Source organism: Lycorma delicatula, chromosome 5, assembly GCF_047948215.1.
Source record: "Lycorma delicatula isolate Av1 chromosome 5, ASM4794821v1, whole genome shotgun sequence".
In the NCBI taxonomy this organism is placed as follows: domain Eukaryota; kingdom Metazoa; phylum Arthropoda; class Insecta; order Hemiptera; family Fulgoridae; genus Lycorma; species Lycorma delicatula.
This window is the reverse complement of record NC_134459.1, coordinates 154,985,980-155,003,803: the sequence shown is the minus strand read 5'-3', so window position 1 is coordinate 155,003,803 and position 17,824 is coordinate 154,985,980. Positions and strand designations below refer to the sequence as shown.

Here is a 17,824-nt window from a genome sequence, read left to right as displayed (position 1 = left end):
AATTTAAATAATTTGTTTATGTAATATCTAATACAAATATTGATTTTTAAAAATACATAATAATGCATTTTCAATTCATGCATTGCCAGTAATAAAATTAACAATTTTTTTAAAAATAAATTAATTGAGAAGAAAATTATAATGGTTAAAAGACAATAATAAATGATGAGTGTAACACAAAGTTTACTGAGGACTTTCACAACCTATTCTATTTTTGAAAATAATGGAAAAAGCTCACACAAACATATGTCCTAAAATTGTTCGTCTGCTAGTTACAGCTTGTGAAAGATTTCATTCTGATTTCAGCTACCCCAGAAATGAGGTCGTACTGAAATTTTTAAGATGTTAATTAAGGGTCAGAATTAATGATTTTTTTATAACTTTTGACCCGAAAAATTGAATAAATTAGGTCCCAGAACCACATAAGTTTTTGAGAAATATGTGATGAAAACCAATGTACTGGGGTAAAAAAACCCTGTTTTTATATTTGACGTACAATTACTTTGTTAAATGGATAAAAACACATAAAAATTTTAAACAAAATTGTAGAGAATTTAATTTTCAACAACATGGTGTAAGATAAGATAAATAAAACAAAGAAAAGTTGGAAAAATTCAGCAACACTTCCAAGCAAAGCGGATCATCTCTTGGCTATAGACATTGAACTGGTTGTTTATGACGATAAAACTTGTTTTGTTTAAGTGTCCTCCAAACCATCAAATACAAAACTCCAATCTGCTTAGAAAGACATCGTGTACTGACACCTGAAGCATTGATAATAATTTCATCAATATCAGTGTCGTGTTAGACAGATCATATGTAGCTGGTACGAATTAGGTTGTGCACCTGTCTCTGAAAGACAGCAGTGAAAAGTCGCATTAATTGTTCAGGTGTCTGGAATCCTGCGATTTGGAAAAGGTATTTAATATTCTATTGCAGCATCTGTACCACACAGATATTGGGTGTGTATCACACACACACCCAAAATGAATACCATATTACTGTATGAATGGATACCGTATTCTTCTGCTGCAAATAAGTATGGCATTACTTTAATAACAAACCGATCACATTCAAACTAAAATTCACAGAAAATATTCACAAACAACAGCACAGTTCACAGTACCCGATATACTTAATGTACCTTACAGGATGATTTAAACACTAATACAGTATTGCAAATTTTTGATCAGCTGTAGCTTTTTTTACTGTCAACTTAGAAATAATTTTTCATATAATTTATTGTACTTCTGTCATTCATAAAAAAAAAAAAATTATTATCTACGTAATTTTTATTTTAGTTGTGTAATTTCCAGTTTTTTTCACATTTTAACAGAAATTTTTCAGTAACTTTTGTTTATACATATTTTTCGTATCACCAACAAAAAATTGTTGAACAAAACTTTTTTTGGTTTTTGTTTAAATAAGTACTTTTCTAGACAAATGCAGTTTCTAAATTAAATGAATTTTTCTAACTTTTGTTTCTTTTATTCAAGTTAACTTGCATCATTATGTTTAGAATTAAATTCTCAACAAATTTTGTTTATAAGTTTTATGTATTTATTACTCACTCAACAAAGTTATTATACATCAAATATACAAAATATGTTGTTTTACCCCAATTTATTGGTTTTCATTCCAGATTTCTCAAAAACTATTGCAATACGGTTCTGGGATCATTTTATTTGATTTTTCATGTCAAAATCCATAAGAAATCACTAATTCTGCCCCTTGATTAATGTCCTAAAAATTTCAATACAACCTCATTTCCAGGGTAACTGAAACTCAAGAGAAACCTTTTACTAATCGTAACTCGCAAAGGAAGCATTTTAGGACATATGTTTATATGAACTTTTTCCATTATTTTCACGAGTAAAATAGGTTATGAAAGTCTCAAGAGAACTTCATAATACACCTGTATACACATGCACAACAGGCCTTATTAACAGTGGAAATGAACTGTAAATTTCATCCCTTACCAAGAGAAATATCTCAGAGAATATAAACCTGGAACTGAGGTGTGTTGAAGTAAAGTAAAATCTCAATGACTGAAGTCACGTTAAATAGATCTGTTCCCATACATCATCAAATATAAACAGTGCAATATTAACAGTGCATTTTTAATGCTGTTGCTGGTATAAATTACTGATTAATGATCATAACGGATAATCGTACTTAAAATTTACATAAAAAATAACCTTAGTGCCTCCATTACCATTTAATCAAGATATTCTTATGAAAGCAAAATTAAAACTTTAATGGTTGTAAGAAATGTCTGTATTAGAAGGAAAGAGACCATTTTCCATCACGATGAATAACTGCAAAGGGATGTAAGATAATTAAGGTAATGAAATGTAAAATGGCTCTAATAATTTTTATAAAACATTGTGGTAGTTTAGGAACTGTATACTTCAGAACTTGTTAAGAAGTTTCGTTTAATAAATTAACACATTTTTTCCTTTTTTTTACTTAGAAGATGGTCTATATATTGCACAATACACATTTTGTAACTAAGTGTATTTTTTTGGTAAAGTGATTTGACATACTTTCAGTCTACAAAATTGAATTACACTATATTTTAAAGGTTAGGATAAGATCAGTATAATATTTCCTAAGCTATTCGACTTCAGAAATTACTTAAGGGGCTTATCATCATCCGTTAAATCTAAAATAAGAAATCAAACTTAAATACCTTTTTTTTTATTAAGATTTGAAGATTTATTAAGATTTAAGATAATATATATTTTAATAAGTCAGTAACGGGTAGGTATGTAGTAATGATACTCAACATAAAAAAAAGAAAGAACTACCACAGCATTTGCCTGGATGAATCAAGGGAAACAATGGTAAAATCTTGATCAGGGCAGGAGAACCACAAAATACATTGTTAATTATAAAACAAAAAATAAATCTAATTAAAGCCCATATTAATTATTTAAAATATAAACTCATAAAATAATAATAATAAGATAAATAAATGAAGAAATTAAATATAAAAAAATAACTACAAAATACATCACAAATTAGAAGAGTGAATGAAAATTATTTGAACAAGTATTTATGTACACATTGAACGCAAATGGAGGAGAATGTACAGATTTTTAAAAATTATTTAATAAATACTATCATTTAAAAAAAGATATGGATATTAGTAATAACAAAAGGAGAATTTTTAATTATATTGTAAACAAATTGAAGGGAAGACTTTTAAAGTAGTTCGGTAACTTATTAAAAATAGCAATATAATAAGATATTTTCTTGTAAATCAAAGTATCATATTTAGTTACATGAAAGCAATCCTGTTATCTGGTTTGACAGTTGAATATCGTTACTTTTTAAGAATACATGACAATTTTTTTTAGCAAAGATTGCACATTGTGGATATTAACATAACATTTTCAATTTTCCAAATAACAGGTTAGATGATTCATACTTATGGGCACCAAAAAATTATCTGACAGTACATTTCTGTAAAAATTCATTCTTACTTTTTAAGGTAATCTAAGAGATGATGTTGTAGTTTACAAGGGAATATACATCAGTGGAACGATTATTTAATAATGATAAAAAGCTTAGTATATTATTAAGGCACATCAAAGCAAAATAAAAGATGCCTACTGAAAACTAATACTAACATAAGTGAAGCTGTAAAACTAAATATGACACTAATTCCTACATATGAATATGCTTTTGTTTACTTGCAAAGGGCACCATATCGCATTCATCTGTACACGTATATTCTATGAAAGGCTCAGATGCCAGATTAATATTACATGAAGCAAGAACTTTATAATAAATGTAACAAAAATAACCATGTTCTTTATTATTTAAATATTTACAGTTTTTTTTTTTTTTTTGATTACTTTCAGACAAATTGTTTTTCCCAAAACAAAAATTCAAGTAAATGTTATTCTTGATATACACACTGGCAGTCAAAGGACAATAGACATGGTAAGAATGACTGCAGAAGGATACCTTGGACCTATAACAACGAAAACATATCTGTATATTGGATACCAGGTAAATGTTTCCAATATATTAATTAAAATGGAACTTAGATTGTAAATGAGAACATTGTTTTCTCGTTTCTGTTAGTATGTTACTTGTATAACATACTATAAATAAATCTGTTCAAACAGATAAATATTAAATAAAATATACAGATAAATATTATAAAGAAGTTGGAGAAGGGATTGTAGACAAATCATATGGAAAGCGGGAGAAATATTATTCTAATTATGACTAAACAATTATAGGTGCATTCTCAATGCTGTTGTCGGTATTTATTACTGATTAATGGCTGTAGCAGTTGATTACAATTAAAATTTACATATAAAAAAACATAAGTGCCTTGATTAAAGCCATAATAATTATTTAAAATATAGACTTATAGAATAATATTAAGGTAAATAGATGAATAATTAAATATAAAAAATAACTGCAAATAAATCACAATTTAGAAAAAAACAAATTCACAATTTGTAATAATAAATAATTATAAGTGTTATTTGACAAAATAATAGAAAATCTGCAGTATTGCTTAAGACATTATTAGTATACAACATGCATATAACAAATACAAAAGTATATAACTATTACCAAAAAGAAAAACTTGACATAAAGAATAAAAAACAGACATGATTTCATAAAAGAGGTTTATTTACTTTTTTTATTTATTTTTAAATACTATATTCAATAACTATTAGATATAAAACTCTGGGAGTTCACTACGCTCATCTACATGTGAAAATTGAATTATTACAGTTGGAGTTTATTGAGAAAAACTAATTTCTGAAGCTGAAGTCTGAGAAAACAAACATCAGTACATAAATGAACTTTTATTGCTAAAGATGGCTCTGCTCACATGACAAAAAGCAAACCGCCCACCTGAAGCAAAGAGCATCTTCTTCGCAGCTGGAGCAAGCACACCAAAGATGATTTTTGCCCACAGTAGAACTATAGTAACATTTTGTTAGTTTTCTATAATGTTTACATCTATATGCAAGTAGATCTTGCATATAGATGTAAACATTATCTATCTTGATGATACATAAAGTCAATTTTTTAAAATACACAGATTAGACAAATCAACAAAATATAAAAACTGGAATGAACCGAAGATTTACTTTTTACGATATTAACTTTACTGTATATAATTATCATACAGATGACTTTTACAGCTAATTCATCATGGAAAGCCTTAACGGTTGTGTGCGGGAATATAGTACAGTATAAATACAAAGTCTGATAGGATTTGAAGTAGAACTTTTCCATACAAATAGAGAAAGAAAGCCACAAGACTTGAACGGAAAAAATGGAATGGAATTAATTGGAAAAACCAACTAAGATAAAGAATTTTTGTTGCAGGGCTGGTTTTACATAGCTCTGTGTTACTTATCCTGTTCACTTAAACAAGTTTCACAAGAGTTATAAAGTTAAGTTTAGAGTCAACAATCATTAAACATTTTCAAATTTATAACTTATTTTATTATTATTTATTTACTTATTTTTATTTTAAAACATTTATTTTTTGTATGATTTTAGTATTTTTTGAGTTTTTAGTTATATTTTAAAAAATATCAATACAATCACATTAAACAAATATATAAAAATAGAATCATGTCGGTAAGTTTCTGCATCAGTACATTTATTGACAGTTCTACATTAATATATAATATGAAACTGTTATGCATATAAAACCTCTAGAAAAAAATAAGACAATCATAAAAAAATACAAACAATATTCATCATTTGCAAAGTACTTTTGCTGCACAATTATGCTATTAGTAAAACCTTCAATTGGTGTGGATATGAATATCGTAGCAAGGTTTTACTTATTCCTCAGTTTGGAAGTAACGGTAGTAGTTATGTAATGTTGACAAAGCTCGTGAAAATAAAGGATAGAATGAACCTGAGACCATAGAAGAGAATTAGAAGTATACAAATTAATGAAACTCCTTCAAAAATTAACCAAGGATGGGACTTCTAATTTTAAATTCAATGCTTTCAAACCTTGTTGAATACTATTTTATGTGTCTATGTATAAATGATACAAATGCATTTACTTATAATGATAACAAGCAGATAAAACTCAAACACATTCCAAATGTGAATGATAAGAAGCACACTAACCTATCCTTTGAAATCTTGTGTATATGTCACAAGTAGTGATTGTTGTTATATGATGGCTAATATTACTCGCTAATTTATTAATCTCTTTCAAGCACATATCTTTACACAAAAAAAAATTAAAACAATATAAAATTTGTTCTCAAATAAATTTAATATCATATATTTTCATATTTTTCAGTACATAGAGAGCAGCAGCCCTGATATTAGTTACACGACAGATGGTTATTGCAGAGACACTTTATCACCATCAGTATGTTACTCAAACTGGTGGAGTGTAGATGCAACAGTACAAGATGATTCAGGTAAAGAAAAAACATTAAAAAAATTTCAGCTGGAAATTTAAGTAAAATGAAATACATCATAACACTTATTATGACGGTATATAGGGGTAGTGAAAATATAAAAATGACAACATAAATTTAACACTAAAGAACTCTTTCTGACTTCTCACTAACGAAATAGACATACAACTCAAAGACAAGGTATTAATATAAATTTACAAGAACCCTATTGATTTGATAATTAAAAAAGCCTTTTAACAGTAATAAGAAACTGGCAGTTTTGTTTATTTCACTTTTTTGCAAAACTAATAAATTTTGCTTTTTATGAATATTATTAATGTTGTTACAAAAAAAATTAAAGAAACTTTATTAAGTTGTAACTTTTCCATTACTTTATCTTGTCGGTTAAAATTTAGAAGTAGATGCATGTCTCATCTTCTAAAGAAGTAATTAATTATAGAGATTTTAAATGTTCATAGCAAATGGAAAACGTATCACTTATGGTTTCCATGCAGTTTAATTTGACACTCAATTTAATTTCCTACAGAAACTTAAACATAGTGACTGATCGATTACTTTATATAATTTGGAGATTTCCAGATATAATGTCTTTGAAAGCACCAGATATTTAGTGCTTTGTTGAACTGAAGCCTGTTTTTTTTTTGTCTTCAGTCATTTGACTGGTTTGATGCAGCTCTCCAAGATTCCCTCTCTAGTATCAGTCATTTCATTTCGGTATACCACCAAAACCTAGATCACTAACAATTTGTTTTACATATTTCAAACGCAGCCGTCTGTACAATTTTTTCATCTACCTGTCCCTCCAATATCAAAGCGACTATTCCAGGTTGTCTTAAGATGTGACCTGTAAGTCTTTCTCTTCTTTTAGCTATAGGTTTCCAAATGCTTCTTTCTTCATCAATTTTCCAAAACACCTCTTCATTTGTCACTTTATCCACCCACTTGATTTTCTCCTACAGCACCCCACTTCAAAAGCTTCTAATTTTTTTCTTTTCAGGTACTCTGATCGTCCAAGTTTCACCTCCATATAAAGCTACGCTCCAAACATATAATTTCAAAAATGCTTTCCTAATGTTTAAATTATTTTTAATGTAAGCAAATTATATTTGACTGAAAGCTCATTTCACCTGTGCTATTCAGCATTTTATATCACTCCTACTTCATCCATCTCAGCAATTCTACTTCCCAAGTAACAAAAATTTTCTACCTCCGTAATCTTTTCTCGTCCTATTTTTATAATCATTGGTCCATCTTTTTTTTTTTTACTATATTTCATTACTTTCATTTTGTTCTTGTATATTTTAATGTGGTAATTCTTGCATAGGACTTCATTCATGCCATTCATTGTTTCTTCTAAATATTTTTTACTCTCAGCTAGAATTACTATATCATCAACAAATTGTAGCATCTTTCTTTTCACCTTGCACTGTTACTCGGGATCTAAACTGTTCTTTAACATCATTAATTGCTAGTTCTATGTAAAGATTAAAAAGTAACGGGGATAAGGAACATCCTTGTCTGACTCCCTGATTTATTACTGCTTCTTTCTTATGTTCTTTAATTATTACTGTTGCAGTTTCATTCTGGTAAATGTTAGCAATTGTTCTTCAATCTCTTTACTTGAACCCTAAATTTTTTAAAATGCTGAACATTTTATTCCAGTCTATGTTATCAAATGCTTTTTCTAAGTACATAAATGCCATGTATGTTGCCTTTATCCATCCATCTGATTTTTAACATTCTCCTGTAGCACCATATTTCAAAAGCTTCTAATCTTTTCTTCTCAGATACTCCGATTGTCCAAGTTTCACTTCCATATAAAGCGACACTCCAAACATATACTTTCAAAAATCTTTTCTGACGTTTAAATTAATTTTTGATGTAAACAAATTATATTTCTGACTGAAGGCTCGTTTCGCTTGTGCTATTCAGCATTTTATATCGCTCCTGCTTCGTCCATCTTTAGTAATTCTACTTTCCAAATAACAAAATTCTTCTACCTCCATAATCTTTTCTCCTCCTATTTTCACATTCAGTGGTCCATCTTTGTTATTTCTAATACATTTCATTAATTTTGTTTTGTTCTTGTTTATTTTCATGCGATAGTTCTTGCGTAGGACTTCATCTATGCCATTCATTGTTTCTTCTAAATCCTTTTTGCTCTCGGCTAGAATTACTATAGCATCAGCAAATCGAAGCATCTTTATCTTTTCACCTTGTACTGTTACTCCGAATCTAAACTGTTTTTTTTTTAAATGCTGAACATTTTATTCCAGTCTACGTTATTGAATGCCTTTTCTAGGTCTATAAACGCCAAGTATGTTGGTTTGTTTTTCTTTAATCTCCCTGCTACTATTAATCTGAACACTAAAATTGCTTTCTTTGTTTCTTTGTTTCCTGAAACCAAATTGGTCTTTTCCTAACTCTTCTTCCACTCTCCTCTCTAGATGAAGCCTGTAGGCAGCTAAACCTCTTGTTCAATTTAATGTATCTTTAATTTTTTATAATACAGAATAAATTGTTAATTAGAACAGAACAACAGATTAGTGCCTGGTCCAGCTGAGTCTTGATCTGTAACCCTTGATTAGTAATAGTAAGGTAAGTGACAATCATCTGTATAATCTTGACACACTAAAACACAATAATCATTTGTTATAATCAAGAAACCTACCAAGAGAATAGAATTACAAAGGATGAATGAAGAAAAGTAGAGTTCAAAAGAAAATTGACACAAGCAATAAGAGCTTTCATTTAGAAAAAGAATTTGATTGTACAACATAAAGATCAAGTAATAAGAAAGACATTCTGAAAAATATGTGTGTGAAATGTAGCACGTTATTGTAGTGAAAATACCATAAGGTAAAATACACATTATGGTAAAATAAAAAGAACATAAAGAAGAGAAACCATTCATAAAATACTGGTCTACAAGAGGATATAGAAAATTAAGACAGGTTGTTAAATTAAGAAGTAAAGATGTATTATGGAGAAAGAGAGGTCTGCAGGAGAATTTTTAAAGAGATGAACTAGGTTTGGTAGATCATTAAGAAATCATATTGAGAAAATGTGGTATTAGATGTATATGAAGAGGAAAGAACCATTAGTAAAGAACAGAAACGAATGTACAGTAAAATCAAACCAGTCAAATTATTGACAAAAAAAAAATTACTTACAAGAATATCCAATTACTTTTTCTTTTTTTTAAAATTAGTATGAGGGACTTTTATGTTAAATTATTGCTAGGGGACCTGAGCTGCTCATAAATTAATTTTAGTTATAATAGATAATTTACTTTGTGGTACATAAAACTTCCTTCCAAACATTACCTGTGCGTCGACCTGTATGTTCCATCTCCATTTTCACATTTTTAAAAGATTTTGCGCATGTTAAGGCAAAATACAATCATCCATGGTCAAAAACTAGCTCAAGTATTCCTACTCCTAGTCGATATATATCGACTGGGTTTTTTATATATATATATATTATACATTGATTATTGTTTAAACTTTGTATCTTATGTACGTAAACTGTTACATTTAAAGTGATACAGTTGCTATGTCATTTCTCAGACTGTTAAGTCAATCAGAGAGTATTTATAGGTGAGTTTTTATTGATTAATTTAATTCAGTTAACATTCCCTCACAACATTTTTAGGAATTGAGTGATGAAGTCGGTGAGGGCTGATTTGATGGTGCATGACATGGTAAGTGTTTTAAGACTGATCAAAATTCTGTTCTGTATCTTAATTAGTTGCTGAGATATCTCAATCTGAATGATACTGAAATAAGGCTTTGAATATGAGAAAATCTATGTTCCCTTAAACTCCTCTCATGGTTAAGTCAACATGATGTAGTGCATGGTGGTTATCTGCAGCCTGATGTAATGAGTGTTTTAAGACCCCAACAAAGTCTATAACTAAATTAGTTACTAAGCAATTTCAGAAAAACTAAATATTTTTAGTTTGTTTACCAAATTTTTTTAATATAAATGCTATTAGTTAAATGAATTAAAGAAACATGAAAAAAGCTCCGAACGGTTGACTTAATACTGTAATATATATGCATTACTCATATTATCATATGAACTTTATACAGATAAAAAAGATTTAATAGTTCAATTATAAAAAAACAATTGTATGAAAAAACAAAACAAAATTTTTTAAATAAAATATTACTTGTAATGAGCCCTGGGTACAGCAAACTACATTCCTTACAATCATGATGGTAGTACCACTGGAATATCTCGAAGAGTAAGATAAGATAACAATGGTATAAGCAATATTTAATAAATTTGTCTCCTTTACACCACTGTAAGTTAAACAGTACTGAGCACAGTTACACTATATTATGCTGTTTATATTTATTAGTAGGTAATGACTGTAGTACATATATAGTAACCCACCAGGCTGGTCTAATGATTAACTCATCGTCGCAAATCAGCTGATTTTGAAGTCAATAGTGTCAACATTCAAATCTTAGTAAAGGCAGTTACTTTTATACGAATTTGAACACTAGATCGTGGATACTGATGATCTTTGGTGGTTGGGTTTCAATTAACCACACATCTCAGGAAAGGTCGACCTGAGACTGTACAAGACTACATTTACATTCATACATATCTTCCACATTCATCCTCTGAAGTAATGCCTTAAGTTGGTTACAGAGGCTAAATAGGAAAAAGAAAAGTACATGTATAATAGTATAACTGAAAAGACACCTGCTATTATTTGTAGAACTCATAACTAACAACAGATGATTTTGGTAACTATTTAAACCCCTTTAATTCAATACAAAACTTTTAAATTATAAAAGATAATTAAGTAAAAAATATTGAAATTTTAAAATAAATGATCTGTTTACCAGTTCTGACTTACAGTTCTAAAACATATTCACACCATTAGAGGTCATTTAAACTGCAAATTTTATTAAAAATAAACTACACAAAAAAATCCAAAAATATAACAAAGTACACCAAATAAAAAGGGAAATTATACAGAAAGTAAAGCATATTAATGTTTTAGGGATAAAAAATAAATATTATTGTGTAACTATCTAGTACGTTATTATTTCTAGTACAAAGGTTTTACCAAATGTTTTAATAACAAGGTTTTTTTTTTACTTTAGACAGTCAGTAACATAAACAGAAATTTCCTATGTTTATAAATATTAATAAACAAATTTACATTAAACATTACTAAAAAAAAATAATATATAAATATTATAAGTAAATAAACATTAATAACGTGTTAAAACATTTATAATCAACAAATTAAAATATCACTGACCCATTTATGGCTAAGTAGTTATAATCATATTAAAAATAGCTTTTTCAAAATTGAATTAGTTCCAATTCAAGTAAAGATTGCTTTTAATATGTTCTAATATCCACATTACAAAGATACTTTGATTAATAGCTTCTTAAAAGTAGTCATCAAGATGAACCTAAGCAGGAAGAAAAACCTTACTGCAACTGGACTAACAGTTTACTGAGAGGTAGTATATTAGAAAAAAATTTTTTTATTACATTTATTTAACTTAACAGGTAAAAGGGTGATAAAATACTTAATATAGCAATAGTAATACTGTAATAGTATAAATTTATTCATCTGTAACACTTACAATGTTGTGATTTGCAAACCTATCATACATACTACCTAATAATTGATTACACATATCATTAAATACCTTAAATTATTTTCCATTTATTCTAAAAGAGAAACCACTCTGAATATAACTTTCCAAACCTATAATTTTAATTATGATACAAATTACAATTCAAAAAACTTTTAGAGTAATGCGAGTTATTAATCAGTTCAAAGATTGATACACAGATAAAAACACCAAAGTAAACAATAAATTAAAACAGCAATTCTTAATATTTAACAGTAGCAGGTAATATATACAACCTAACCAAAAAAATTACATTTTTCCGTAGTGCAAACTTCCTCTTTGTCAAAGACAAAAAGTAAAATAGACATTTATAAATAAAATCACAAAAAAAAGAATTATACAATTTTCCCATAACTGAACTAAAATCAATCAATTGTAAGAGACATAAGACAATTGAATGGATGGGGGGTAAATGGGGAGAATGAATGAGAATAAATGCTTACATATAATAATTCAAATTAAAAAAACCAACTGGGTGGGATATATCTGGAGAGGAGAAGAATCAGTACATAAAGCAAAGAAACGAGAGGATGTTCATGAATAAAATTTGTAGGCACTCAAACAAAATGTGTGTTATTACGAACTTAACAGTTTAGCTGAAAATAGAATGGAAACTTAAATAACAGACATGCTTCAGAGCAGATAACCTACGATAATTATGATGATGAAGAAGACTTTCAAACCCATAAAACAAATTTAGGAATATAAATAAACTAATCAAAATTATAAAGGCTGTTTTATATAAAAGAAATAATCTCATAAAATTATAATATATTGATCTGGTAAATTTATCACTTGATTTTTTGTTTACAGGTTTAATCAGAGTACTAACAATTCCAAACGGATTACAATACAAATCTGAGTTCATTGCAGGGACTAAAGATAAAGTTTACATACATTATTCATCAACATGCTGCGATACTAAGGTTGATATAACCGCAATTGATGTTAATGGAAATACTAGGATAAAAACAATTGATATTGAAAGAGGTAAAAAGTTGATAATTTAAAAATAAGTAGATTGCAAAAGAATTATTGTAATGTATACATCATTAAATGTTTAAAAAATCATAAACAGAGAGAATGTATAACTACAATTTTAGATGAGACAACTACTGTCGCTTTTAATAATTTCAACCTCTAGTGTTAAAAAATAAATACACTCTTATGTGTTTATATAAAAATACATTCCTATTTCTAATTAAAAAAGCCTCATTCTACTTTATTCATTAACAAATAAAACCTCAAATTGCACCTTATAGTTCAAAATTAAAATATTATAGAAATTTAGAGCTACCGTTAATAGTAAATATTATTTTATCTCCGATAACCTTCTTTACTAATAAATTAAAGAAATATATACATATATTATAACACTCTTATTTATTATAAATAATTACAACCAGCAATCTTCCAAACACTGACTGTTTCAAAATGAATACTCACAAAAGAATCGTAATAAAAAAATTACAAAACATGTTTCAAATTTTGATACTAATTTTCAAACAAGTAGAATGTTAGAAATTAACATAAGACATAACTATGATTTATAGGATCATAAGAAACAGCTCTCTATTTGTCTATTTGAGAATAAATGATTCAACTGTGCGCACAAAAAACTAAGATTTTTCAGAGATGCAAAAAAACCTGATTTAACAAATTATTTTATATTATATTAACTCTGTATGTAATACTTAAAAATCTAATAACTGAAAATGTGTTTTTTTTTTTTTAATTTTATTCACAAGAATAGAATTCCAAGGATGAAAATAAGCCGTTTAACTACTGTTTCATTACAAATGATTCATCTACTAAGCTTTAGGAAAGAATAAACAAAGAAATACAGGCATTAAGATTATAACTCTCCTTGTTTGAATGCAATGCTTGGCTGACAAAACATTCCTTTTTGAATATTACTGTGGAATAATGAAACAAACACTTCAAAAATAATTATAAAACTGGAATTTGATCAAGATTTACATAAAATATGTTTAAATTATGATAAACTTAAAATACACATTCTCTCCATCCTGTTAGTATTTTACACTTATCTTTAGGACAAAAATTTAATCAGGAAATTGGATTACATCCGGCAAGATCTAATTATGATACATGGTGCATAATTTTAAAACTCTTAACAAATTTCCACCTAAAAATTATTCAACTTATTTAATCAAATTCACGATACTTGCTAAATAAAAAGTCAATGACAGAAATCATAAGTATTAAAGTACTTTACTTTTTACGATACAAATATTAGTACCTAGAAAATTAGTTACTCAGAAAATTCATTAATGATAATTTCATGTAAATTCATTGGCACTAAATGTCATTTGCAGGAATTCAAACTGAATTTGCAATAATATCTTGGGGTAAATATCTTGGTAACTGACCGACCAGCTTTTCACACCATAGATAAAAATTTGATTTTTTATGTTCATTAATTCTTTTCAAAAATTTATCAGACCTTTATTTGACAGAGGTTTTAAATAAACCCAAAACTATTCATTAAAAAAAAACAAAAACAAATTTAAATATATTTAAATCAGTAATTTGAGATTCAACAAATTCATTTAAAACAATAATCATGTTTCGTAATTTGAAATGCTGTAGTTACTGATTTCACAAGTTATAATCAACCAAAAATGGCTTTCGAAATTATTAAAAGCAAACAATTTTTCCATTTACCTAGAATCTCTCAAATAAACTATCTGATTTTTTAAAACTGTCAGCAAATGTAAACTTGAAAAGGTTACATTTTTATTTACCTTCTGAAAACCAGACAGATCATTTCAGTAATATTTAATCTAAAATTCAAATTTATTTAAAAAGGGTATTTAAAAAGGTTTTTGCTTATGAAAATCTATAGAAGAAATTTATATTGAATAGGAAATTTTTACTATTGCATTTTGTTAAAAATTGTCCTTTAAATGGTTATTAAAAAACTGCAGCTGTTTCATCTTTTGAATTATGCATTGTTAGCTTATTGAATGAAGCTGGTATGTTTTTTTGTATGCACAAGAGCTTAAAAAAAGGTCTGATGGTAAAATTTACATCACCAAATCATGAAATACTGATCATGACATCATTTCAGATAATGCTATAAACCAGATAATAACCATAAACTCTCTTGATTTTTTGTCAAAAAAGTTATTTAACATCATGAAATGATAAAACACTTCCTTTGTATACCTAACATGTTCTTCAAAGATACAATTTTTGACAGCAATGACAAAGAACATCAAATAGCTAATTCTGAACTATGCAAAAGTCTCTCACTGATGAATTTCATGAATATTGTCAAAGTTTATGTAATTGCAATTCTGCTTGCAACATGCACTATGAAGATGAAAATATGCTTTCTCAGAACAAAACATATGTAAATTTTACAATCGATTTAACATGAACAATTTTCAACTGTTTGTTGTTTCTGTCTAATCTCCAGAGGTTAAGTACGTGAATTTTTTAGAAACTAACTCAAATATCTTGGAGACAGTTCCTTCTAATAAGCCCACCGGCTTGGTCTAGTGGTGAATGGGTTTTTCCAAATCAGCTGATTTGGAAGTCGAGAGTTCCAGCGTTCAAGTACTAGTAAAGTCAAGTCAGTTATTTTTAAACAGATTTGAATACTAGATTGTGGATACCGGTGTTCTTTGGTGGTTGGGTTTCAATTAACCACACATCTCAAGAATGGTCGAACTGAGACTGTACAAGATTACACTCTTACATATCATTCTCTGAAGTATTATCTGAAAGATAATTACCGGAGGCTATACAGGAAAAAGAAAGGAAAGTTCCTCCTGATAGATACTTAACTGCAACATGCTTAACAACAGTTCTCATTAAACCAAGGATGACTGCAACAAATAATGTGTTAAATTTTAAAACCACAGCAGTAGTTGCCTTGGAACAAACAATCTAGACTAAAAATGTTATTTTGCATTACTTAGAGAACCTTCTTGAACCTTTGATACCCATATACAAACAACACAGCAAAATCTACCATGAGGGTAAGTTGAACTACCTACAATTTACTGTCATAGAAATAGAATAAATAGTTTAAAGATTATACTACAATCCCCACAATTCATCACTCCATGATGAACTAAACTTCCAAGATGAGGGCTGCAATGTGATACCATTAGAAAGTTTTGCCTACAAGCAGCATCTATAATTCCAATTTCAAAATAGCCAGATGAAGCTGCTCAATTTTGAATGTTATAAATTTATACATAAATAGAATTGTGACAAAACACTTTGTTTCATTTAATTATTACCAAAAGATATGATGCTGAAAAATTACCGTATTTTTCAGTGTATAAGACACTTTTTTACCTTAAAAATGGAATGCGTCTTATACAATGAAGGTAAAGATTGTTTCCTCTTTTCAAAGTTATACGCACTCCATTGTATGTTCCAAGATTTTTATAGCGAGTGAATGATGCGACTGAGTTGATGCGTGACCTTCATGTGACTTCTAGTACGTCATTGGCTCAGAATGAGGAGTCCCAATTTAAGTTGCGCAATCTCTTATCCGAGTAATCAGGTACAGACGTTTATCACTACTGAGTTGACGTGTTGCAATAATTTGTGTTAGTTTGATAGTTTTCAACGATGGAAAAAAGTAGGCAACATTCTTACACTTCAAGTTACAAATTGCAGGTTGTATAATATGCAGAAGAACACTAAAATAGGGAAGCTGAAAGACATTCTGGACCTCTGCTTACAGAAAAAATGATTAGAACTTGACGTGGTCAGAAGGTGTTCAATTTGCATAAAGAAAAGTGTGCAGAACTTGGTAAAGTTGCGAAATAGCCAGAACTTGAGACTGAAGTTTTAAAAGTTGGGTGCAAGAAAATCGGCAATATGACATTGCCATTTCAACAAAAATGATTCGTATACGTGCAATCAAAGTAGCCTGTAATCGTAACAGAGAAGATTTTAAAGATGGTGCGTCATGGGTTACCATTTCATGAAACGTACTTTATATGCGTACAAAAACAAAACTCAGTCAAAAAATGCCAAAGAATACGAAGACAAAATTATTTCATTTCATAAATATGTGATATGAAATGTAGTAGAAATAACAAAGATGGACCACTGAATGTGAAAATAGGAGGAGAAAAGATTATGGAGGTAGAAGAATTTTGTTATTTGGGAAGTAAAATTACTAAAGATGGACGAAGCAGGAGCGATATAAAATGCCGAATAGCACAAGCTAAACGAGCCTTCAGTAAGAAATATAATTTGTTTACATCAAAAATTAATTTAAATCTCAGGAAAAGATTTTTGAAAGTGTATGTTTGGAGTGTCGCTTTATATGGAAGTGAAACTTGGACAATCGGAGTATCTGAGAAGAAAAGATTAGAAGTTTTTGAAATGTGGTGCTATAGGAGAATGTTAAAAATCAGATGGGTGGATAAAGTGACAAATGAAGAGGTATTGCGGCAAATAGATGAAGAAAGAAGCATTTGGAAAAATATAGTTAAAAGAAGAGACAGACTTATAGGCCACATACTAAGGCATCCTGGAATAGTCGCTTTAATATTGGAAGGACAGGTAGAAGGGAAAAATTGTGTAGGCAGGCCACGTTTGGAGTATGTAAAACAAATTGTTGGGGATGTAGGATGTAGAGGGTATACTGAAATGAAACGACTAGCACTAGATAGGGAATCTTGGAGAGCTGCATCAAACCAGTCAAATGACTGAAGACAAAAAAAA

At 28.6% G+C, this 17,824-nt stretch overlaps 2 protein-coding genes across 4 annotated transcripts in view; one reads left to right on the top strand and one right to left on the bottom strand.

Annotated features, from left to right (window-relative positions):
* The window catches only part of LOC142325508 (triacylglycerol hydrolase DDHD2-like), a 182,505-nt gene that overhangs the window by 148,299 nt on the left and 16,382 nt on the right, over positions 1 to 17,824 (bottom strand). The window lies entirely within an intron of this gene.
* The window catches only part of LOC142325509 (uncharacterized), a 102,231-nt gene that overhangs the window by 83,431 nt on the left and 976 nt on the right, over positions 1 to 17,824 (top strand). For both annotated transcript variants that reach the window (XM_075367364.1, XM_075367363.1), the window contains 3 exons: positions 3,870 to 4,020; positions 6,311 to 6,434; positions 12,917 to 13,093. In XM_075367364.1, the coding sequence (XP_075223479.1) occupies positions 3,870 to 4,020; positions 6,311 to 6,434; positions 12,917 to 13,093 (452 nt within the window). The remainder of the gene's footprint in view (positions 1 to 3,869; positions 4,021 to 6,310; positions 6,435 to 12,916; positions 13,094 to 17,824) is intronic.